General features: G+C 36.9%; 1 protein-coding gene across 2 annotated transcripts; it reads left to right on the top strand.

The window, feature by feature from the left end:
* LOC149831797 (uncharacterized) lies at positions 1 to 23522 on the top strand. Of its 2 annotated transcripts, XM_090014143.1 has the most exons (3): positions 1 to 674; positions 22821 to 22955; positions 23070 to 23522. In XM_090014143.1, the coding sequence occupies exons 1-3, from the start codon at positions 128 to 130 to the stop codon at positions 23210 to 23212; spliced, it is 825 nt and encodes a 274-aa protein (XP_089870269.1). In that variant the 5' UTR covers positions 1 to 127; the 3' UTR covers positions 23213 to 23522. The 2 variants fall into 2 exon arrangements, with proteins under 2 accessions (XP_089870269.1, XP_089870270.1); XM_090014144.1 differs by lacking the exon at positions 22821 to 22955 and having other exon boundaries at positions 46 to 674.
* The last annotated feature ends 3356 nt before the right edge of the window (positions 23523 to 26878 follow it).

Raw genomic sequence — 26878 nt, 5'->3', positions numbered from 1 at the left:
TGAGTAAGACGGGAGACGCGGAGGATGGAAAAAGAAAGAAAAAAACCCGAGGAGCAGCACTGCGGGCAGGCCGAGCGAGAAGGTTCGCTCGGGGTTTATATGTTGGTGTCTTTGTGCAGCCATCAAAATGGCATTTCCAATCGGCTTTGGGTCGTCTCCACGTGCAGCTATTGTCTCTGCCCCCACCGATCCCGTGTGCTTGCTTGAATCGACACCGAGATCGGCGGTTACCCCGCCGCCCCTCTTCATCAAGCTCAGACCCTCGCCGCCCTTGTTGTCGTCCAGGTCCCTCGGTACCTTCAAGGGCTTCCCCATAGCCACCTGCGTTTTTGGGCCTAGGGCTGTAATTGTAACGCAGCTAGAAGACAGGCAGTTCGAGGGCGTCAGATTTGCGGCTGAATCGGAACCATCTCCCTTGATCGTCGAATCCGTGAGTTCAAGGGAGTTGGAGTTGAAGGGTTCGAGCGGGGAGGATATTGGCTTGGAAGGAGGCGGCAGCGGAGGCCTTGAAGGTGGGTTTGGAGGCGGTGGGCGTGGCGGCGGCGGCAACAACGACAACGGCGGCAAGAATTCCGGAGACGGGAATCAGGAGGAGGGTGAAGGGGGTCAGGACAAGAACAAGAAGATGTTGACGTCTCAGAAGCTGACATTGGGGTATGCTGCCCTCGTTGGAGGTATCAGAACTCTCACCACTCTTTCTGTTTTGTTTCGTTTTAATTCCCTCTTCTTTTGTCATTCATGCGAAGTCGGTCGTCTGCATACACAATTTCTAAAATTCAGTATGACACAAGTATCGGTCTAGTTTATTTCCGGTTGGTTCGATCTTCGGTAGAAGGTTGGTTGGTTTTTGCTTTGTTTCAGCGTTATTGAACCCTGTTATGTCATTGTTTTAGGTTTACTTTGTATGAGAGTTTCTCTTGGTTACCTTGAATCGTATCATTTCAATGACTACAGGTAGGGTATCAGAAAGACTGACTAAAATCTATAAAGCTGTTCTTTATTTCTTTAAATTTGAGCGCTCTATGCACGGTTTGATACCATAGCAGGTTGAGAAGAGCTTCATCCTGTCTGAAGCTCATTTTGTAGTTTTGCATAGTTTTGACTTTTGACAGATTATTGCATAAATTTTGTCTGTTGGGTATCATGGGTGCTCCGGTGGGACAAAGACAATGCAAAAGTTAAGTCATGGCTTCTAAGCTCAGTTGAGCAAAATATTGCCCTGAATATTGTGAAGTTTAAAGAAGCTTGAGGCAAGAGGGTGAATCAATTCAAAAATTCTGTGCCAAGTTTTGGCAACTCTGGGATGCTCTTACTCCTATGCCTCCAAATGTAAGATGCGCAAAGTGCAATAAGTGTGGTGATTGTAAGAAGCTTGAAGCAGAGGCCAAGGACCAACAACAAGTTATTGATTTACTGATGACACTGCACTTTTAATTTTATAATGTGAGAAATGGAATTCTCCATAGAGCTTCTCTTCCTACTCTGATTCAGACTATATAGGAGAATTGATGACAGAAGAAACTAAAAATAAGTATTTTGGGTCACGTCCCTAAGGCGAGGGCCCTTGTGCCTTGAGGCACATGTAAATAGCGCACATGCCCTAAGGCGTACGCCTCGTACATTGTGAGGCATATGCTTCAAGGCAAGGCGCGCCTCAACTTGAGGCACACACTATTTACAATATTGGGTCAAATGGGGGTCAGGGAAAAAGAGAGGAGGCCCTGACCCTAATTAGGGTCAGGGCCTCCTCTCTTTTCCCTTATCTCTCTCTCTCCTTATCTCTCTCTTTGTCTCTCCTCGTCTCTCGTATCTTGCTCTCCCTCTCTCTGCCGAAATGAAGAAGAAGAAAAAGAAGAAGAAGACAGGTACTCTCTGTCTCTTGTTTCTGTCTATGCCTGTCTGTCTCTATGTCTCATTTCTTTCTCGATGTTGCTCGATTTATTACGTGCTTTAAATTAGGGCCTTTTATGTGTTTGTTAATATTCTTGCATTCTTTTGTGTGTTTGTTAATTTTTGGCATTCTATTGCATATATACATGCAAAAATGTGTTGGCTGACTTTTTTGATATAGTGTTAGGTGAAGATAAATGAATTTTAGGGCTTTAAATTAGGGGTTTTTGTGTGTTTGTTAAAATTCTTGCATTCTTTTGTGTGTTTGTTATTTTCTTGGCATTCTATTGCATATATACATGCAAAAATGTGTTGGCTGACCCTTTTGATATAGTGTTAGGTGAAAATAAATGAATTTTAGGGCTTTAAATTAGTTTTTTTTTGTATTTTTAGATATTTTTAAATGTTTTTTTAAGTTAAAAAAAATTTGAGGCTTACGCTTTATGCCTCTTGGCTTACACCTCGCTTTAGTTTTTGGTGGAGCGCTACGCTACGTCTCAATGCTTTTCACAACATTGGTCATGTCCCACTGAAGAAATTGCTCTTGTAATAGCCATGTAACAAGGTGGTAGAGGAGGCAAAAGTGGTGGAAGAACTAGAGCCTTGAGAGGAGATATGAGCTCAGTTAGATGTCATTATTGCAAAGAGCTTGGACATATCAAGCATACATGTCCAACTCTTAAGAAGAAGAAGACATGTGCCTTTGTTGCCTCTTTTAGAGAAGATGATGTGAAACCAAAAGGAGTGTAGATTGCTAGTGGTCCCCAATACAATTCTTCTTTCATTGCAAGTGTTTCTTCTCAAATCTTATCGGATGGTCAGACATAGGCTCTTGATGCATTCAAGAGGAGATTCAACAAATTCTAGCTCAGTCAGCCTTTGTCTCACACTCCTCTGCCCCTTCTTTATCCTCTAGTACTGGTCTGGTAGCTATTCTGGATAGTCCCTTTGATTGGCTAATAGATTCACGGGCATCATGTTATATGACAACCCATGAGTCCATTCTAGCCAATTGTATTCCTTGTTGTGGTTCCATTCTTACTATAGATGGTTCATTTCGATCAATTTAAAAAATTTGGTTTATTACTCCTTGTCCTGGGAGTAGATTCAATATTTTTCAAGTTTGTTATGTACCCTCTGTGTATGTTGTTTGCTGATGATATTGTTTTGATTGATGAGTCTAGAGCTGGGGTTAATGCTAAGTTAGAATTATGGGGACAGACATTGGAAGCTAGAGGTTTTAAGTTGAGTAAGAGTAAGACTGAATATATGGAATGTCGGTTTAGTAAGCAACGAAGTAGTGATGGGAGTGTAGTGAAGCTTGGTGAGCAAGAAATACCGGTGAATGATTATTTTAAATATTTGGGATCCATTATTCAAAAGTATGGAGAAATTGATGGAGATGTAAATCATAGGATAAAGGTTGGGTGGATGAAATGGAAAAGTGCAACTGGAGTGTTGTGCGATCGTAGAATGCCATTGCGGTTGAAGGGAAAGTTTTATAGGACGACTATTAGGCCTGCTTTACTATATGGTACGGAATGTTGGGCTGCCAAGAGACATCATATTCAAAAAATGAGTGTAGCTGAGATGCGGATGCTTAGATGGATGTGTGGAAATACAATAAAAGATAAGATTCAGAACAAGGAGATACGTAAGAAGGTAGGTGTTGCACCCATTGAAAATAAGATGCGAGAGAATCGTTTACGGTGGTTTGGACATATTCGGCGAAGGCCTAATGATGCTCCAGTTAGAAGGTTGGAGAAATGGGAAAATATATTAGTTAAAAGAGGTCGGGGTAGGCCTAGGAAGACTTGGATGGAGATGATAGGAAAGGATATGAATGCTTTGAACCTCACCGAGGACATGGCATTGGATAGAAATGATTGGAGGAAAAGGATGCATGTGGAAGACCCAAAATGAATTTCTTTTTTTGGTTCATATCACTGACCCAATTGTTTTGGGATGAAGGCGTAGTTGTTGTTGTTGTTGTTATGTACCCTCTCTCGCTATGAACCTTATTTCAGTTGGCTAATTGACTAAACTAAACTTTAATGTTACTACTTTCTCTCTTCTTGGTTGTGTTGTACAAGATCAACGATCAAAGAGGAAGATTGAAATTGACGATTGAAGGGGAAACCTTCATTGCTTGAATTGGTTTGACATGGGGTTGCAGAGATGATCAAAAGTCAGTTTGGGATCTCTAATTTTAGATGATTCTATACTTTATTGTGAAAGTTGTAAGTTGGCTAAGAGTCATGCTTTACTTTTTGGTCTAGGGTAGTAGAGTCAGATTATGCTTTTGATCTTGTTTACTCTGACGGTTGGGGACCATCTTTAGTGCTTTCAAAGGGAGGCTTTTTTTATTGATGATTGAACTTGATACACTTGAATTTATTTTATGAAGAATAGAAGTGAACTTTTTGATATTTTCAATTTTTTTTTGTGTGATGATAAAAACTCATTTCTCATCAATAATTAAGATTCTCTGCTTAAATTTAGGGGAGAATATATTAGTCATGTTTGAAAATTTGTTGCAGGAAAAAGGCATAGTACATTGAAAATCATGTCCATACACTCCAGAGCAAAATGATGTTGCTAAAAGGAAAAACATGCATATACTTAAGACCACCATAGCTCTTTTGTTTGCTAGTTACATACCTAATGTGCATTGGGCAGATGCTTCCTATATGGCGGTATATCAGAAAAATCGTATGCCTTCAAGTGTGCTAAAAGTCATATCTCCCTATCAAAAGTTATATGGAGTGGCTCTTAACTATGAAATGCTATAAGTGTTTGGTTGTACATATTATGTGATGTTGCTTGATAGATATAGGGATAAACTCTGAAGTGTTGCTGCTTGGGTTTTTCTGAGGGATAAAAATGATATAAGTGTTATGATTCTGTTGGGAAAAGAATTTGGATTTCTAGACATGTTGAGTTTTTAGAACATGTTCCATACTTTGAGCAAGCTGATGATGGAGGGAAAGGAGAAGATATATCCATTATGATGTCTTATCCTGAGAAAGAAGGAAATAAAGTAGTGGATATTGAGGATAACTATCAAGGATCTCCTAACATATTTGAATAAGTCTATCAAAGGAGATCAGGAATTGTGACTGTACCCTTTCTTGAGAGAGTAGAGCAGGAAGAGGTTGAATCTTCAGAGGCCAATCCTGATCCCCTTCCAGCTGATTCTGATGATATAGTTCAAGTCATTCCTTCTCTTTCTTAGATACGCCATAGTTCTTGTGATTTTGTTCCTCCTGCTCGGTTTGTTTCATATGAATCATTTTCTCCAAAACATTGTGCCTTCCTAGTTCTTATTCATTCATATGTTAAGCTCAATTCTTATGTAGAGACTTCTCAAGAGGAATGACAAAGAGCAAGGGCTGGAGAGTTGGATGCACCGGAAAGAATGCAAACTTGGGAGCTTTTGTAACTACCACCTGAAAAGAATGTAGTAGGGTGCAAATGGGTTTACAAGATCGAAACTAAGGCAAATGACTCAATGCAAAGATACAAATCTAGATCTGTTGACAAAGGTTACAATCAACAATATGAAATAAATTATGAAAAAAAAATTGCTCCAATATTACATATGATCATTATAACTCTCCTTGCAGTAGCTGCTCTTAAAGAATGAAAATTATGGCAATTGGATGTGAATAATGCCTTTTTGAATGGTGATTTAGATGGTGAAGTTTATATGACCTTTTTTTAGGATACTTTTATTCAGAAGGGAGAGTATGCAAGCTAAAAAGCGCATTATATGGACTCAAACAAGCTCCAAAAGCATGGTTTGAGAAATTTAGCTCAACCGTGAAGCCATTAGATTTTGAACAAAGTCATCATGATCCAACTCTATTTCTCATCATGTCATGGAAAATGTATACTCCTTTTATATGTAAATGACATGATTGTTACAAGTAATGATGTTTAAAAGATTGTAGAGACAAAAGAAAAGCTAGCCAAAATATTTGAAATGAGGGATTTGAGAATTTTAAAGTATTTTCTTAGCCTTGAAGTTGCTCACTTAAGGTGATTTATTTGGCTCAGCATAAATATGCCACAAAATTGGTAACAAAAGCAAGGCTTGTTGAGGATAAAAAAGAGTTGATTCTCCTATGAAGGCAAATGTAAAATTAAGAGCTTTAGACAAGGAGATATTAGAAGATCCTACGATATATTGACAAATGGTTGGGAGTTTGATTTACCTAACCATTATAAGGCTAGATATTTCTTATGTTATTGTAACAACCCCAACTCATTCCCATTGCAAAGTGGATTTTTTTTAAACAATTGCGGAAACCAAAACCCAAGAATCCGGGGCCTCACAGACTTAACAATTTCCAAAGCACAAGAGATCTCTACATTGAACCATCCAATCAAAATAATTAACTTTATTAATAAAAAATCAAAGTTTGAAAACAAAATTAAAATAAAGTATAAAATCACTGAGCCACACTGTCCAAAACAACAGAAGCAAGTCACGCAGTCTCGTAGGCTCCTTGTGGCAGTCGTTCTCATCACTGAGCTTCAGATCCTGTGAAAAACATATGGACTACTGGGTAATAATCAAAGATTCTTTGTACAAATTCCTTTAAAAATCCAAATAGGCAAGAAAAAACATAAATCAAATTCATACAAGTTTTTAGAGAAAATATAACTCCAACAATCTCATAATTCAATTACCATTCAAGCATTTAAAAGCAACTATCATGCAATAACAATACCTCACATGAAACAATCCAAGTAAAAATGCATAAACTAATGCAAAACAGTAAATATGCATGATTTCAATGCACATGCATGAACAATTTATTAGGTTATTATCAGAGTTTTTTTTTTTGCATGCATGTCCCTATTAAATGTACGCAAATTTAGTTTCACTTTTCATTAAATCCGCGGATACTCAAAACGGGCACAACAAATTCTCAAAGTTAAAGATAGGTTCCCAATTGTAGCTTAACATACAATTTCTATTTTATTAGTAGGTTCCACACTTGTTCTTCGACCGATATAAGGAATCAACACCATTCATCGGAACATTAGAAATCAATATCTAATGTCGGGACACAAGAAAAATCAACATCCACTAATGCCACTTTCTTGGTATACCAATAACAACAACTGTGTCACAACACTGACCCCCGACAAAGTGGCTGAAAACTCTCTAAAACCGTGGTTGGGAGGCTAACCACTATATCGGGCTCAAAAGCACAAACGCACACGGAATTTTAGTATCCTCACGGTTTTCCCAAAACCTTCATCTACGATTTCCACACTGTGGAAGGGTCATCTAAGAAGAAAAACATTAATTACACTGTTTCTCTTTTTTATCTTTTCATAAAAGGTCAATTTTTTTACAAAAGAATCATTTTACAAATCAATATGCAACACAAGACTTTTGCCCGTTATAATATTTAACAGTGCAATTAATTCAAAAAGCCAATAATTTTAAAATGGATTTTGCAATGCATATACACAAATCTTAGAGCTACACATGCTAGTGGCCCACATGGCCTAGAGTGGTTCACATCTGACCGCCGATGCATCTTATGCAAAAATCCTCAGTGAACATGTAACCGCACAATTATTCCAACATGTCCATAATGCATATTCATTCATTCATACACAACAAGAATGCACATATAAAATAAATTGCATATGCACATGAACACTTGCTTGCAACATTTTTCTTTTATGATTCATCTCATGCATAACATCTAAACATGCACATGATCATGTTAATGCAACATTAAAATAACTTTAGAATTTACGTGTTCATGATATGCGCATTTATGCCAACATAATATTCAATTTCATGAGCATACATAACCAACAAACACTTTCGCCAATTCGAGCATGCTTGGGATACAAAACATAATTACCGAGCTGTAGCTATGCTGCCCCCAAGCGCAGGATGACACTAACATGCTATTGGCAGCATGTTTCTCATATATAGGCATGCAGCCAAAAGTGAAAGTGCTGTAGGGTCGAGGCAACAAGGACTGGAGGGGGGTGAATAGTGCTTTTAAATATTGTCTATGGAATTTTGAAGGATTTTGAGATTCGCAAAGCAATCACACAAAGAACACAAGAAGTTATCCTGGTTCGGTCTTCCAGACCTACATCCAGTCCCCAAGCAAAACCCGCTTGAGATTTCCACTATAAACCTTGTGTCACCACAAGAATATACAGACCAAATTCAGTCCCACTTTCAGTAACAACCCTACTGAAAGTAAACAACTTCTTTAAACCAAGGAGTCATTTCCTTTTACGGAAAAAAGAAATAATCAACTTACAATCAACCTACGAGTTCTTCTTATGAATGCAAATGAAATGCAATTGGCTTTTGAGGTTGTTGAAATACTGAACTCACGAATTCAATGTCTCTCAAAAGAATTTGAGTAAAAAACTAGAGTGAAAATATCAAGTGAGTGAGAAAACGAATATGAGTGAAAAGTAAAGAATAATTCAATGTAATTCGATTGGATTTAATGTTTTTGAGTGTGGAATGCACTCATATTTATAATTGAAACATTCCATACGTTGAGGGTATGAAAAAGTGTCAAAACAGTCATTTTTGAACGGTCAAATCGTTGGAAAAATGAAAAGACACCTTTTTAAAAGTTACAGAAAAATGACAAAATTAGTCGACTGGAACAGTAGTTAGTCGATTGAAATCAAATATTGGCAGACTGACAGTTATCGTTGGTCGACTAATGTGTTTAACAAAGCCGTTTGAAAATCTGAAGTTTGAAACTTAGTCGATTAAAGAAAAAGTTAGTCGACTGATAATATCATCAGTAGACTGAAAAACGTTTCAGTCGACTGCTGCTAAATTTTTTTGAAAAACAAACATTCTGTTTGGTCAACTGATAAAACCTTCAGTCGACTGCAGCTAATTTTTCTGAAAACAAACATTCTGTCCGATCGACTAAGAGTCGATTAGTCGACTAATTCAGAAAGTTGACGTTTTAACTTAGAAAAATTTGACGCAAAAAAGTTGGTCGACTGGTGAGTCTGTTGGTCGACCAATAAACATGAAAAATTAAGAGTTTTATAAAACGATTTTCATGAAGAGTTCTTTTAGAAAAGTTTTTCTATAGACTTTTTAGGTGAAATGCAATTGAAATATGCACTCTAAGTAAGGCTCTTAGAAGAATCTAAGACTTTTAATGAAATTTACATTTGCACATGTCTTCAAAGATTCTTCATTGAATTCTTCAATTCTTGTCATCTTTTTTCATTGCCTTAGCAGAAATGTAATTGATTCACTTGTTCATCATCAAAACCTTGTACTTGAAGTATCGTGTACGGCTTCATTGTCGTAACAAAAAACAGTGGACAGCGGACTGCACAAAAAGAATGTGCAACACTGGTCTACCTCAGAGCTGCCCACATAATTCATAATTACAACACATTTAACAACATTATATCAAATCGTATGACAGAAAAAGAATAATTTAATATTCAATCTAATAATGACAACATACAAAATTTTTTTAACATAGGTCACAATTGAAATTTCAAGGTTGTTTCGATGCCAGCCCATATGGCAGCATCAAACAACTTCATAACAGCCATATCGTAGACAAATCGAGCATGAGCAGCTTGCTCCTGACCCTCATAGGGGTCGGCTATGAGCTCGGCAATAAAAATGCAGGTCATAAGATAATATAAAAAAACAATTTTAACCAACCTAATGACATTAAATAAAATTCTGATATGAAAGCAATTATGAAAACCTCAAAATATCTTCACTATAACATGCTAAAATGCTGAAAAAATCTGTTATTCATCTTAACAGAAAATCGGGTTTTCTTTTGTTTTAACAACCAAGGATTTTAGTGTATGCACATAGGCCTTAATGGCAAATTTTAAAACACAGTCAATCAGCATACTGAGACGTGAGAAAGATCTGTATTCAAACAAAACAAACGGACACGGCAGATTTGGATATATATATGTATATATATACCAGATCTGCATACATATATATGTATATGCTCCAGATCTGCACACGTATATGCCTAGACCGATCTGATAACAACAGAAAACTAATTTCAGCTGCATAAACAAACCACTCAACAGATCTGAATAAAGGCACATATATATAAACATTGTTGATGAAAGTTTACAACACAGTAAATTTCAGAAACAATCATATTTCTGCACGTATATAAACACTTTTAATGACAGTTTGCGCACGTAAACAATGCTGGAAACTAGCTTCATATCGCTGCCCACTATGATCGAAAAGCAGCACCACTTTGTGGTACAACCAACCAATTTTTAGTGTTATTAAAAACGTAAAATGAATCGATTTTGCAAGCATATTTTTATCAGCAGCTATATATAAAAAAAAATCAACTTGCTGGGGCTTTGCAACCGATCTGATTCAACACCGGACTTTGAATGGGTCAGCCGAATGTACAGTCAGTCCCCCCCCCCCCCCACCCCCCCCCCCCCCCCCCACCCCCCCCCCCCCCCACCCCCCCCACATATATATATATATATATATATATATATATATATGTGTGTGTGTGTGTGTGTGTGTGTGTGTTGGACCTGCGGTAGGCCTGATTTGGGTCAGGTATGATCCCAAACCATGGCTGCGACATACAGGAGGCCGATCCTTATATATATATATATGCCTATTGAGCAAGCTATTGTTATAAAATCAAAAGTTTGAACATGAATAAATAGAACACAAGTCCTATTTACATAAAAAATCAAGATTTCTACCCTCGTGCATCAATACATGTGATTGAACATCCTAAAAAAAATCAGATTTATAGTTTCCATCTAAAATCCCTACATAAGTCTGATTTAGACTTTTTCTCCCCATTCGAATTGGTAGAAGAACCCGTACCTTTGTTTGAAAACGGAAAAAGACCGAAAATAACATCGGATGATCGCAACGGAAGGAAGTCCTCTTCCTTCTTTATTTCCTCTTTTCCCTTTCTCTCTCTCCCTCTTTCTCTCTTCCTTTTTTTTAGTTTTTATAGAGGACGGGCTCCTCTAGAGGGTGAGACCCCTCTAGAGTCCAGTTTTGGCTTGGAGATAGTGTAGAACTCTATCTCTAACCTCTTATCTACTTTTTCAACAAATTAACGATTTTATTATTTTTACCTTTTTACTTTTAACTAAATTTGGGCTCTTCTAGAGGGTGACATCCCCCTCTAGAATCCCTATATTTTAGGTAGCTGCCATATCCAAAAGAAATTTTGGAATTAATTATTTTTTATAATTAATTATTATTTATTACAACAACAACTACGCCTTCATCCCAAAACAATTGGTGTCGGCGATATGAACCAAAAAAGAAAATCATTCGGGGTCTTCCACATGAATCCTTCTCCAATCATTTCTATCCAATGCCATGTCCTCGGTGAGGTTCAAAGCATTCATATCCTTTTCTATCATCTCCATCCAAGTCTTCTTAGGCCTACTCCGACCTCTTTTAACTAATATATTTTCCCATTTCTCCATCATTCTAACTGGAGCATCATTAGGCCTTCGTCGAATATGTCCAAACCACCGTAAACGATTCACTCTCATCTTATTTTCAATGGATGCAACGCCTACCTTCTTACGTATCTCCTCGTTTCGAATCTTATCTTTTATTGTATTTCCACACATCCATCTAAGCATACGCATCTCAGCTACACTCATTTTTTGAATATGATGTCTCTTGGCAGCCCAACATTTTGTACCATATAGTAAAGCGGGCCTAATTGTCGTTCTATAAAACTTTTTCTTCAACTGCAATGGCATTCTACGATCGCACAACACTCCAATTGCACTTTTCCATTTCATCCACCCAACCTTTATCCTATGATTTACATCTTCATCAATTTCTCCATACTTTTGAATGATAGATCCCAAATATTTGGAACAGTCATCCACCGGTATTTCTTGCTCACCAAGCTTCACTACACTCCTATCACTACTTTGTTGCTTACTAAACCGACATTCCATATATTCTGTCTTACTCTTACTCAACTTAAAACCTCTTGCTTCCAATGTCTGTCTCCATAATTCTAACTTAGCATTAACCCCAGCTCTAGACTCATCAATCAAAACAATATCATCAGCAAACAACATACACCACGACACATTTTCTTGAATTGATCTCGTAAGCTTATCCATCACTATAGCAAATAGAAAAGGGCTTAATGAAGATCTTTAATGTAACCCAACCGTTATAGGAAAATTGGTTGTCACCCCTCCACAAGTGCAGACATTGGTTACTACTTCTTCATACATATCTTTAATTATACTATTGTACTTGAGAGAAACATCTTTCTTCATCATTGTCCACCAGAAAACATCCCTCAATACTCTATCGTATGCCTTCTCCAAATCAATAAAAACCATATGTAAATCTTTGTTCCTAGGTACTTTAATTATTATTTATTAAATAATAAAATTTCAAAAAGTTCTAGAGGATATATCTACCTTCTGGGAGTCTTTTTAACTTGAAAATTCACTCAATTAAACCTTTATATTGAATTTAAAACTTTAAATTAGTTGGACTTGGATTTGGATCTAAATCTGGATTCAAGATCCAAATACATATTCAATATCCATATGGATCTCAATCTGGACTAGATCCTAATTAATATGGGTCTTGGATTGCGTCCAGATCCTTATTAACTTGGATCAAATGGATTGGATTGGATTTGATCCAATCCAGAACCGATCATATGGAGGTTGGTCATTTTTGAAAAAATGCAATTTTCAAGCCAACCGTAGCTCGAATTTAGAAAAACAAAATATCAATGTTTTCAGAATTTTGAGACGCATCTAATGGTATATTACTTGAATTTTGCCTCTGAATTTCGCTTAATTTTAAAGGTCAAAAATAAAAAGTTTTACCAAATCTTAATTGACTCGTTTAGGTCTTGTCAATGGGTCCTTGGCTAAGCTCAGACTCAGTTGACTCCACCTAAAATCGAGGATTTCTATCGACTTTACGAAACACTTAGCCAAATTTTATGAAGTCTCAGAAGTTAATATTATAAAAACACACACGATATCACTGTTATACATGTTTGTCAGTTTATGAGCTCTCCATGACCAGACAACAATGCTAAGGATAGTTAGATGTGGTAAAGACACTATGCAATATGATATGTTGTTCTCCTTGTCTACTTCATGTGAACATAGAGCATACTGCCATGTTGATTTTGAAGGATCCACCAAAGATAGATTATCTACTTATGGGTTTTGTGTGTTTCTTGGAGGCTCATTGATTTCACGTAAGAGTCTAATGAATCAAGAGCCTTCACTCGTGAACAAAATATCCATCAAAAGGCAAAATGGACAAGTACAAAAAATGGCCACAAAGGGCTGACATAACCCACAATGGGCACACACAAGAATGCTAACAAAATATAAAAAATATATTTTTATTAAGACCACAAATATGCAAGAATGCATGAAATAAATGAGGAATTTCACCCCCTTTTATATACAAAACATGAGGTCCAAAGAGCCATTAGAGCTAGTCAGCCTTAGTTAACACTAGGTTGACTAGTAAAAAATAGTACAAAAAAAGGAAAAAAACTTTACAAATATATATACATTGCATTTTAACATTCCCTATCAAACTTACGGTAAAATGATCGAAAGTTTGCCTAAAAGGAAGTGAAATCTTGGAGTTGTGAGAGGTTTGATGAAAAAGTTTACCAAGTGATATTTTGATGTAACACATGACAAATCAATAGTGCCATGCAAATACTTCTCTCGTAGGGAGTGACAATCCATCTTGAAATGTTTAGTGCAATCATGAAATGTACGGTTGTTGGCAATATAGATCGCATTTTTGTTGTCACAACATATTTTTAGGCTCCTGTTACATGAACTCTCATACCTACCAACAATCTTTTTAGCCAAGCCACCTCAATCGTTGTGGTAGCCATGACCCTTTATGCAGCTTCAGTTGACAACAGAGAGACCTTTTAGTGCTTCTTACACCGCCATAAAATTAAAGATTCACCTAAAAAGATGCAAAAGCCCATGGTTGAGTGTTTGTTATTGGGATCACCTCCCCAGTCAACATCAATATAAACAATTAAATCCATTATAGACAAAGCAAATAAAAATAGGCATAAAAAAAGAGAAGTTTTAATATATCTAATACTGCGCAAAATTGTTCTCATGTGAACAAAAGTAGGAGCGCTTTAAAATTGACTAGTGTATACATGTGCTACATCAGGTCTAGTAATTGAAAGGTAAGAGAGTGCTACAGTTGTCTCTAAGGACTTGGATCTTCTAGAGGTTCTCCATCATTGATTCTCATCCTGACATTGACAAACTTTGAAGTATTAATTGTCTTATCATCTGTGATTCCAGACCTAGAGACAATATCAAAAGTAAATTTAGATTGAGACAACAAATGCCCTCTAGGAGAATAAGCAACTTAATTCCTAGAAAGTATCTTAAAAAACCCAAGTCAGTCATTTCAAAATAAATTTTAAAAAGTTTTTTAATATTTTCAACTTATTGTTTGTCTCTTCCGGTGATGATCATGTCATCCACATATAAGATGAGGATAATGATACCTGCATCAGTAATCTTAACAAACAAAGTCGTGTTTGTCACACAAGTTCTAAAACCAATATCAAGCATAACTTTTTTAAACCTGTCATACCAAGTTTTTAGTGCTTGTTTGAGACCATAAAATGCTTTGTTCAGACTAAGAGCTTTTTCCTTATGAATGTTAACACCAGGGGGCGCCTCCATATATACTTCTTCAAATAAATTTTCATTAAGACATTTTGACATCCATTTGGTATATAGGCAATTTTCTAAAAGAAGTTACGACTACTAAGATCCTAATGGTGGTCATCCTATCAACTAGAGCAAATGTTTCTTCATAATTTATGCCATATTCTTGGGGGTAACCCTTAGCAACTAATCTGACTTTATATATTCCAGGTGTCCCACCACTCTTAGTTTTCACCTTGTACAACATGTATATTTTTTGCCCTATGGAATGTCTTGAAGTATCCAGCTTCTAACTCTACCCTTATTGCTTTAACCCACTCAAAATGTTCTTTAGCTTGGGCATAGGTTGAAAGTTCTACATAGGAATGAATTAAAGCAATGCAAGCCTTGTACTTGGAAGAAAAAAATTCATAAGACAAACTTTTCAAGTGGTTTTGATGTTCTAGATGACTCTCTTGTTTGCACTTTAGGTTGATTTTTAATGTCAAACTATTTTTCTTGTGCACATGGATGCTTAGGATCCCTATGCCTAGAGTATTGCAATTAAATTTTATAAATGTTATAAGTGTTGTACCATATCGTATGATATGATACGGTATGATACATATCGTAACTATGGTCTAACTTGATACAATATACTCGTATTGCAATACAAGTATTTATCGTATCCGTATCGACTGTATCGTATGATATAACCGTGTATTGTATGATATAGGGACATGGTGTATTGTACGATATATGTCTGGTGCACTTTAAAAAAGGCCAAAACTTGACTTTTTTAATTTTGGATTTTAAAGACCTCCCTAGGGTCGATTCTCTCATTTGTGTAGAGGCCTTTAGAGGAGAACTCACACACCCTAAGAGGCGTGAGAGTGATTTGGGTGTCGATTCATGTGCAAGAGAGAGGGCTTTTACGTGAGAGTGATTGCAAGATATTTAATATTTTGCATTGTTCTTGTGAAATATGCATTCTATATTATCTATATTAGTCAATGTTTGATGTTTTTGTTTTATAATTTTTGCTATTTTTTATTTTTCTTGATTTTTTTGAAAATTTTGAAATTTTTTATTAAAAAATTATGATTTTTTATGATACGCTGCGATATGTATCTAACTTTGGGCTTGATCTATACAGGTAACAATACGCTACTTATAATTTTAATTTTTATCACTATGGGATTGCTCTCCACTAATCACATCATTTCTAAAGTCATTACTATTATCAAAGTTACATTCACAATCATAATCATCAATATTATACTTCGACATTAAATCTAACATGAAAAAATACTCAGTTACTTTCTTAGATTTTTCAAAATCAAAGAAACTTTTCTTTTCCAAGAAGGATACATTTCTTGAAACATATAATTTTTCATGTTTCAAATCAAAGCCCCTACAACCTTTTTTGTTATCTGCATAACCTAAAAAGGCACGGGGAGAGAGCTTGTCATTTTTGTAAGTAAAAACAAAGCATTTGCACTAAAAAACTCTTAGTATAGAATAATAAAAAACTAATTTAAAAAGTTTTTCAACCGGTGTCGCATTTTGCAATAAAGATGATGTCATTATGATGATGAGGTACACAACGGTTAAAGCGGTGTCAACCCAAAAATCTTTTGATACTTGGTTTACTATAAGTAAAGTTCTTGTGGTTTTCATAGTATCCATGTGTTTTCTTTCGGTCAAACCATTTTGTTGTGGTGTGTGAGTATAAGATCTTTGATGTGTGATGCCATGCAAATCTAGGTAAACTTTAAATTATTTTGATAAAAATTCTCTCATTGAATCAATTTGAAAGATAGAAATATTATTTGAAAACTTATTTTTTAATCAAATTCTGAAATATTTGAAAATGTAAGAAAACATTAGATTTATATCTACGAAAATATATCCAAGTCTACCTAGAAAAATCATCTATAAAAATTACCCAATATGCATATCCACCCTTTGAAACAACTGGTGCTGGACCCCAAACATCTGAATATACTAACTCAAGTGGTCTAGAAGAAACAAAGGTTTTTTCTTGAAATGAAAATCTCTTCATTTTACCAAGAATACAGTCTTCACAAGTCAAATTTTCATAATTACGATTTTTTTCAAATTTGAAAAATATTGAATTTTGGATACATTTAGATGATCAAGTCTTTTGTGCCACAAGTCCAAATTCAATTTATGAACATTACAATAAAAAGTATTCTTGAGAATTTTCAAAAAATCCATGTAGTAGAGGCCCCCTTCTCTATGGCCTTCCTCAATCAGCTTCCCTGACTGATGACCCTGCACCCAATAACCACCAGATGAGAAAAAGACTCTCTTCTCTATGGCCTTCCCTAATTAGCTTCCCTGACTGATGATCCTGCACCCAACAACCATCAGATGAAAAAGAGACATTACATCATGGTCGAATATTTGAGAAATGAAAAAAAATTCAAATTTAACTTAAGAATATATATAATTTTTGGAATAGAAAATCTTTTGGAGTTTTAAAAAATACTTTTGAAATTCCCTAATCCTTTTATCTCAAGATATGTACTATCAACAATGAAGCCATTTGATACATTTGGGTTAACAACCAATATATCAATGTTGGGGGTCATATGGAAAGATGCACCAGGGTCAATAAGCCAAGGTGACTTACTGAGGTTGGAGAAGGATAAAACTGCGGGTTCGCTTGAGGATGATGTCTCTTTGAGAAGTGGTTGAAGCGCCTCCACCAATTGAGCCAATTACATCTTTCCAATTGATGAGTCTTGTGGGTTGCTAATGTCATCAGTCTCTTGAGGTTGTCCAAACGAAGCCACCTTCTTCTCTTCCCTCCTCTTTAGTTTTGGACATTGAGATTTGATGTATCTCGAGTTCATGGCAATAATGACATGATTTTTCGTTTGTTGTCATGCTCATTTCCTTGTCTCTCAAAATGTGGTGGCTTATATGTACGAGTATAATTGCCCAGTCTTGAGATGGCTAGAATCGAATCTTCATTTTTTGTAGTACGCCTTTTAAGCCTATTCTCCTCCATACCAAGTTTCTCAATAGTGTTAACAATATAGGAAAATTTTCCTCTACGAAGGAGGGCCAATTTGGTGGTTTCAAATTCAAGTCTCAATCCATTTATAAATTGATAAAAATGTTCCCATCAACTTGTTTTTGGTGGAGCTCAATATCTTCGAGACAACACCACTTAGGTTTAAGTAATCACAAATATCAGTATTGGCTATATCTCGGTGAGGCTATTTCTCGCGATATTATAGGTTTGGTGATAAATCTCAAAAAAATCTTGGGGCATATATATATATATATAATAACAAAAATAAGTAAAAAAATATCATGTTTAGTTAATAAAATACATATATATTAAAAGAAATAAGTAAAAAATACAAAATAAAGAATAAAAACAACTTTAAGATGCAAAAAATAAGTAAAAACAATAAAAATAATTGATAATATCACGATATTATCAAATTGGCAACATTTTTAAAATATCATGATATTTTACCTATAATATCGTTTGATGAACATAACGTGATTATCATGATATTTTTAAAATATCGCCGATATCTGTGACTGCGGGTTCAAGAAGAACCAACTCTTCCCAAAGTTTGGATAACTCATTGTAGTATTCCCTAATGCTTTTGTCACCTTGAGGCATAGTTCGAACCATGTATTGCAAGTTGCACACGCGCAATATCCTTAAGGGAATGTATATTTTTGAGGTATTCCCAAACATTATTAGCATGCTCAAATTTTGCAAGATTAGAACATTTTTTAATATCGACACTACTAATAAGCCAAAACATGATCTTGGCATGTCCCATTTTTCACTCTTTCTATTTTTTCTCATAGTTGGCTATAGCCTTAGTTCTCTCACCATCCGAAAGAGACACTTCTCATTCTTCACCTTAGTGAGCACTAGTTTTAGCTTCGGGTTAGATCCATCCACTAATCTCCACAACCTTTTTCCCCAAATATATTGATTCATAATAGAAGATCACATTACATAGTTTATATATATATATATATATATATATATATATATAGAGAGAGAGAGAGAGAGAGAGAGAGAGAGCATTACACCACAAACTTTGAGTAGAAGCAACAAGCACTTGAACCAAAGAGTCTAAGTCAATCTTCAAATACACGATCACACAAACACTTAAATGTGAATCATCAGTGCGCTTGCTCCACCAAGCTCTGATACCATGTAATGAATCAAAAGCCTTCACTCACAAACAAAATATTCATCAAAAGGCAAAATGAACAAGTACAAAAAGTGGCCACAAAGGGCACACTCACATAACCCACAATGGGCACACATAAGAAGGCTCACAAAATATAAAATATATATTTTTATTAAGACCACAAATATGCAAGAATGCATGAAACAAATGAGGGATGGGGGGGGGTCACCCCCTTTTATATACAAAACATGAGGCCCAAAGAGTCGTTGGAGCTAGTCCAACGACTACATTTGTAGCCGTTGGACTAGCCCCAATGGCTAGTCAGCCTTAGTCAACACTAGGTTGACTAGTAAAAAAATAATACAGAAAAAGAAAGAAAACTTAACAATATATATATATATATATATATATATATATATATATATATACACACATTACATTTTAACAAAGAGTTTCCTTTTCCATAGATGAAGCTTTGTATAGGACCATGACACAGGTAACAACAGAACTTATATGGATCAGGCGGCTATTGAAAGATCTTGGTGTAGACGTTCGTCAGTAGACTTTTCTTTATTGTGACAACATGAGTGCAATTTACATTGCCAAAAACCATGAATTTCATGAGTACAAAATACAGAAATTGATTATCATTTTACTAGACATGCCTATGAGGATAGAATCATCTCGCTTTCACATGTGAGAACCAAAGAGCAAGTAGCTGACGTTTTCACCAAGAGTCTCTCTCCTCACTTTAGAACATCTCTTTCCAAACTTGGAATGATTCCATTGGCATCATCTCAAGTTTGAGGGAGAGTGTTGGAATGTAATATAATTTTCATGTTTCTTTTGTGCTACCTCACATTAGTGTACATATATTTATTTATAGGGGTATCTTTGTATTTTTACTTCAATTAGTTGTAGAGTCAACAAGTTTTGTCTTGTAGTGTAACTAAAAGCATGTCTCCCTTTAAAGGGGTTGTATTCTCTCATTCTTTTTAATGAAGCAATTTCTATCTTCTTCATTCTTCACCAACTTCATTTACCGTAAAGTACCAAGCAAGCATCAATCCTCATATATGGTCTTTTGACTTTTGTCAAGATGTGTTTCTTAGCAGCATGCTATGAAACAAAACCCAAATGTTCATTTGGTTATCAACATAAGGAACATATTCCAAAGAAACTTCCTTTGATGATGAAGAGAATCAGGTAGGTCTCATCTTCATAAAGATATCTAAGAAGAAAATCTTGATCATAATTATTGAAAAAGTCAATGTGAATACTAGTCTCGTTGTCTCGTCTACAATGAAGAATTTTATGAAGATGACACATATCTTATTGGCATGTTTGAGACACAACAAGCATAAAATCATTGTAGGAGTAACATATCATGTTTGGGGTGATTGGATCAAATGTTTTGAAAGTGCAGATTCAGATCCATGACAAATTGGCAATAGACAAGTTTACAAAGGTTGTAACTTTGTGCCTTGAAATTAGAGGATTATCCATGTATGCCATTATTGCTAAAAGCACACTTCAGGGCACAAAAACTGCACCTCAAAGTGAAGCAGACCAAGGAATGCCTCAAGGCGGTTGAAAGAAGTGCAAATGGCTTGAGGCATGCGCCTCATGTTGAGGCACACTTTTGCCTCAAGGCTTGCCTCAAACATGAGGCGCACACCTCAATTGGCATAAAGTCAAATAGGGGACAAAGCCCTTATTTGACCGCAATTTAAAAAAAGAAAGAGTAAAAGCATTAATGGAAAGGGGGGGGGCTCCAATTAGGGCACCCCTTTCCCCTTCTTCCCTTTCACTCTGCCTTCCTCCAGTAGAATTTCCAGTCTCTCTCTCTCCTTCCTCTTTTTTCTTTCTTCTTTTTCTTTTCTTTTCTTTTCTTTTTTTCTTTCTTCTTGGTCTTCTTCTTCCATTCTACCCCTTCTTCTTGTCCTTTTTTTGTTTCTTTATTCTTCTTCTTCCATTCCAACCCTTATTTTTCTTCTTCTTCCATTTTAAAAAAAATGTCTTTTTTCTTCTTTCTTCTTTTTCTTCTCTTCTTATTTTTCTTTCTTTTGTTCTTCTTTTCCTTTTTGTTTCTTCTATTCTTCTTTTTTTTTCTGTTCCTTTTTTTTCTTCTCCTTCTCTTTCTTTTTTGCCCCTTCATGGTAGTATGTTTTCTCCTCTTTTCAAGACCTTTTTTTCATTTTTTTTCCTTGTCAGAGGTAGTTCAGATGTTTTTTTTTTTTTGCAGCATGCTGACCTCTATACAGAATTTATTTAACTATATTTCTGTATGTATGGAAGTTGTATGTGAATTATTAAATGCTATTCATTTTAGATTATATATAGGGCTAGAATAATGTAGTGTAAATGATACCTTGATAAATTCTGATTCTCTAATTGATATTCAATTGTTCATTATTGGTTCATAAACAGTGTATTGTTTATTTGTGTCATTTATTTTGTAAATTTTTTTATTTGTTTTTGTGAAGCTTATGCTTTACACTCTGAGGCTGATGCCTCGCTTTGTAGGCTGGTCTTGTGCCTCGTTACGCCTCAACGCTATTAACAACATTGATGTATGCATTTTCTTTCCACACATTTGATATATGGTGCCACTTTGTTTAGATCTTGAAGGAGTGGCAGTAGACTTGTCCTACATCCTCTATATCGTTCTCTATGATCTCTAATGCTTGAGCCACCTTGTGGGATGTTTTGAGAGGTTGCAACAACCATGACATCAACATGGTCTTCATTTTTTGAGATGCTGAACATCATCTGACAAACATAGTAAGGAACATATTATATTTGTTACCTAGTCATCGTACTGTTTTCATGCTGATATCTTCATTATATAAAGGAGTTCCAATAGCAGCAGCAAACTGGTCTGCTTTTTGCTTCACACAATGAAGGCACTCTAAAACACTGAAGTTGTCTCTCTTGATCTCACTGTATTTAGTCTTCAAGTGGTGGAACTTAGGAATGAAAATCTGTTTGAACCACCCATGTAAGATCTTCCACAACTCTTCAGCTGAAATTCCAGTGAGAATATACAACAGGACTTCTTTGGACAATATAGCAGTGTTAAAAGCCACCACACTGATCATTTTTCTTCCAAGAAACATATTTTGGGTTCTTGACTACAACTACAGAAGAAAGATCTCTTTCCTTTTTCTCTTTTGACTTGTCCTCCCAAGGAATGAATTCTTGGGGGTATTAGGATCGATTTATCGAAGTATCCCATAAGATCGTGACTGCTAATCGAGCTTTTCAATAACAAGTCGGCTTAAAAAGGATGAAGAAATAGGAGAACCGGACACCATGGAAAATAGCAAAAGACACCAAATAAATAAAGAAATACAAAATAAACGAAAAGAAGGATAGATCAGATCTGATCAGAGTGAATTCTGATTTCAGATCTGAGACAAAGAAACAGGAATAGAGATGCTGATGTCAGCAATGCAACTGTTTCTTTTGCTGCTGAATGCCCAAAGGTGACCTGACTTGGATCATATTAGGCATGATCTTATCTGAAATCAGTCACCATGATGAATTTTGAAATAAATTATATATATATATATATATTAGAAATGTCTTTTTTGCTAACTGATATGACGTCATCCTGTTCAAGGGTATAGGGGCTTAGATGTGATCTGATCTGATCTGATTAATGAGAAAACAAAGAATTTGAAGGAGTGATTGAAAAGAAATTAGGGTTCAGTTTAATCCAGACCCTATACCTGTATCTTTTAACAGGATATGACTTGCACAAACCTATAAATATTATCTCAGATAAATTGCACTTTGCGTGCCTCGGGATGATTTGGGTCATGGCATAGCTTGAGGCCATTTGAGTTTTAATTAACTGTAACATCAAAGCGCAAGGTCATATATCTTTTTCTTCCTGTTGTGCAATCTGCTGCCAATTCCAAACTGTACATGTATGGCTAAGATGTGCAACTGCAGTTTGGAACTTAAAAGTATTTTTTCCTGAATCATTGATATTATGGACAGCTGGTGGAGTCATGGGTTTTGTCAAAGGTGGCAGCAAGAAATCACTTGCTGCAGGCGGCTTTTCAGCCTTGTTACTCTTTTATGTCTACACACAACTTCCAACACATCCAGTGTTTGCGTCATCCCTGGGTCTTGGTAAGAAACATCATTGTTCACAGCCTTTTGATGTCCCACCTGTCGATGTATTCACAATGATCTCTTATTTCCTTTATTTTGTGAAAGCTAAGCTTGTTGTTTCCATGGGTACAGGTGTGTCTGCTGCACTTCTGGCAGTAATGGGTTCTCGCTTCAAGAAATCGGGGAAGATATTTCCAGCAGGCGTTGTATCTCTTCTTTCTGTCATAATGACTGGTGGCTACCTCCATGGAATAATGCGCAGTCTGCATGCATAATCCTCAGAACCACATAATCCTGCTGTCACCTTTCAACTCACTTCTTGAGCTTTCTGTAGCTTAGTGGCTCTGTTTTCCCTGTTTGTTAATTTTGCATGTTTTGTTGCTTCTTGAACCTACTGTTTCCCTTATCCAGTGGTTGACGTTTTTTCTTTTTCTTTTTTTTTCCCACATGAACAAGTGAGAACTTTAGTAGATAACCATGGCTTTTCACTGGAGGTCTATATTGTTCAATTGTGCTGCAATTGTTGAGGTTCTTTTTCTTTTCTTTTTTGACGTTTTATAAGATGAATAAGTGGCATTTAGTAGATACATGGCTTTCGCTAATTATGTGACTTGATGTTTCTACTGGCTCGAAGACTAGTGTTTGTAAGCTGGGTATCTATCAAAATGGTGATGCACGCCCAAATATAAGACTGAGAAAGGCACCGGACTTTGATGATTTGGGATAACCTGCTTGCCTCGTCTATTCATTGGTCTTGCTTGGTTTCTTGCCTTTCAACCAAGTCATTGTTGCTTAGTCTTGGCTCTAAAAATCAGTTCCAGTGTCTGTCATGGACCTCGAGGGACCCTTCAAAACATCAAGACCTTAATTTTACCTTGATTTTCCAACGCATGGCTCATGTTATTGGTCGAGGCCACAGTTTGAAATGCCAGTAACGGTGCCCCCTGAATCACACATTTTGAGACTCCGTTGTCCATGCTATTGCAAGAGGGACGAGAATTGCTGTCCGGAGAAAGTGGTGCAAACAAAGTGCATGTTTGCAATGCCTTGTTATTCTTGAATTTTCTCGAGATTCAGTGATTGTCAATCACAACACTTTCTCGGTGAAACATAAGAGAAGTAATTGTGGTTGCCAGTTGTGATTGTTCCTTTGAATCTTGTGAAAGTTGGTCACAAGATGACCTTTTTTTAATGATCAAGCTGGGGGATTAAAGGCCCTCTCCTTTCTAGTAGAAAAGCCCTACTGGTGGCTACACATCAATCTGTTATTCAATCACCCATATCACTGGGGATCGAACTTGCAAAGTCTCATCGCTTGGTGGCTTGCACAACGGGTCCTACCAAATACCGGAGCCCTCGTTGGTGGTCACAAAATTGATCTTGTAACTGACAATCAGTGCTGGAACTTTCTCAGCTATGATTCTTCATCCCACTTGTGACTAAACATCTCCAAAGTTACATGGGGGAGATTTTTTATTTCTTACTTTGCTTGATGGATCCCCTCCCTTACCATTAAAAATACAAAAAGTTGGAAGGTGGGGTAAGGTTCCACAAGTTGTCCTCTATTTGATCCGGGTGTACTTATGCCCCATCTTCTGGTTTGCATCATCCTGTCTGTGGTAGCAGGTCGGCCCGTTTGGGTTAAGTAAACTCACGAGATCATGAATCTTTGCCTCCAACGGAGGATTATTTCAAAGGCGCAACAAAGTGTTTTGACAGGGCAACTATGAAGCGATTTCGCTTCAGGACCCAACTGCATGGACTGCTTTACCTTTGGCTGGCTTTTGAGGAATGAGTCCTAGTAAAAAAAAGTTGCCTCCAGAGGCTCTAAGTAAATCTTTTATAAGGCTCTGTTTTGGAGCCTTAAACTGGAAGTGTTTTGTTGTTTCCCTTGGTGCTCTCATGCTCTACTGTTTGGGAGCAGTGTTGTTGTGGGAACACTGCATCAGTAACAGAATTGACAGCCCTAACACCACATTTCAACAGAGTTCACAAGAGAATGTTTTTGGCAAATCCATTCTCAACACCAGATTTGGTCCAAACCATATTTTGGCAACACATGAAAATGAGGTTTCCATCTCAACGCACACACCCACAATCAGAGCCTAAAATTCATCCTGCACAACCCTGTATATCAACGTCTTTGGGCCGACCTCGGCATTTCTAGTCCCTTACAGTTCAACATGGGAGTCACGTGTCGAGTGTTCCCGCCAATAGCAGTCGATTCAAACATTGGAAAGAAGCAAAAAGAATCTTATATTTTGACATATGATACAGAGGATCCTATGTTGATCCTCGCTGTTCAACCAATGCATCTCGATGGCTAGGATCAATCACATCCAGGTAAGGATGTGAACTTATCCTGGTCTTGGACCGCTAGGAATGAATGTAGGATAGGTCCCATGGTAAGGAAAGGTCGGTAGGTCTGCTGTGTGCTTTCATGTTCATGAAAGAAATGATCACAAAGGACAAATACATACATGAACGACCAACCACACAACATCCCATACAGTAACAAGGCAGGCAGAAGATACCATACGATGTCAAGACTGGTCTAAGACCTACACAACGACAGAACAATAGGAATATTAGTACGCAAAAGCACTTAAGCCAGTTGGTGTGTCCTCTATAATATAACAGTAAAACAGTGAGGATTAGAGCTCCACTAAAAGAACCATTCAGGAGAAGTCTCAGCCGGCTGTCTTAGCTGCTGGGTTCATGGAGGGATGTTGGTCGGCGGGGTGCTCTTGTTGAGTCATTTCCGATACGGGGAAGCAGCCCAGCTGGTTCTGGCCCATCTCTGCTGCTGCCTTGCCATCCCCTTCTTTCATTGCATGACAACCTGGTAAAATGGAGGAAATTGAAAAAAGTGAGCAAACCAAGAGTTTGTACCCCATGAACAAACGAACATCATGGATCTTTTTCTGTTTCACTTTTAGGTTGTGTCTGCATGGCCCATCTGTGGCAACGCAAACACCACTCTCTCTTTCTGAGGACCCCTCTTTCCACGGAAACACAGTGCTCTCTTTCTGCTAAGCATGCAGCGCCGCTGGATGGTCATCTTCATGCTAAATATGGTCATAGTGATTCTGGTGACTGTGGTCAGGTGTCACATGGCACCAATTTTTCACACCAACAGGTTACCGGTCTAAATCACCCCCACCCAAAGGAGATTGAAGTTTAATCAGAGAGCACAACCAGACACAGAAGCCAGTTCACAGACGGACCCAGCTCCCACGCAAAGGCCAATCTTCAAACCACCGCCACCACTGCAGCTGTATTATATTTTTCCAGTTGCTATCAGGTTACTATATGCTCGCAGAGATAATATTACAAAGCAACAAACAGAGAGAAATATGGATAATACTTTTCCTTCAACTTTCATTGTTTCTTCATTGTTCCGTGGATTGTAGCTAAAGGCACAAATCGTGGTCGCGGGTAAACGATGTTTTACCTGTCCTGGCGTTCTCTAAGAAGCGTTGAAACGAGTTCCTCCTCGCAATGGGAAGGTCTGTCATAATCATCATCAGCTAAATGATTAGTTAGATAATAGTGGGATATAATGCTACATCATTGACCATAATAAACATCATTTTATGTGCTTCCAGTGGTAGATTACCGGATTGAGACTTGCAAAGTGGGACGGTTGTGGTTGGGTTGGGCAGGTTTGCAGGCAGAGCCTGATTTGAAGTGCTCTGGAGGGAGGGAGAACGAGTCAGAGCAGGAACGGCCGTTGCAGTTGGCTCTTCCACATTCCTCTTTGCATTGACAGCAGTCGCAGCAGCAAGCATCATGATAGCTTGGACCTTTTTTTTAACAAATTTCCATTAATTTCACACCCACAAGTTTTTCAGATACGGATATATAAATGCAAGCATGCAACTGATTATTAATGCACTGCAGGGAATGAAAATATATGCATTACATTTAGATGAGTGATG

Source organism: Nuphar pumila, chromosome 7, assembly GCF_984573655.1.
Source record: "Nuphar pumila chromosome 7, dmNupPumi1.hap1.1, whole genome shotgun sequence".
Lineage (NCBI taxonomy): Eukaryota > Viridiplantae > Streptophyta > Magnoliopsida > Nymphaeales > Nymphaeaceae > Nuphar > Nuphar pumila.
This window is presented reverse-complemented; position numbering and strand designations above follow the sequence as displayed.

Excerpts from the sequence above, each read along its gene's own strand:
- LOC149831797 (XM_090014143.1), top strand. The coding sequence starts at position 128 with ATGGCATTTCCAATCGGCTTTGGGTCGTCTCCACGTGCAGCTATTGTC. Across the intron at positions 675-22,820 it reads GTATGCTGCCCTCGTTGGAG|CTGGTGGAGTCATGGGTTTT; the intron begins GTATCAGAACTC and ends TATTATGGACAG. Across the intron at positions 22,956-23,069 it reads TGCGTCATCCCTGGGTCTTG|GTGTGTCTGCTGCACTTCTG; the intron begins GTAAGAAACATC and ends CCATGGGTACAG.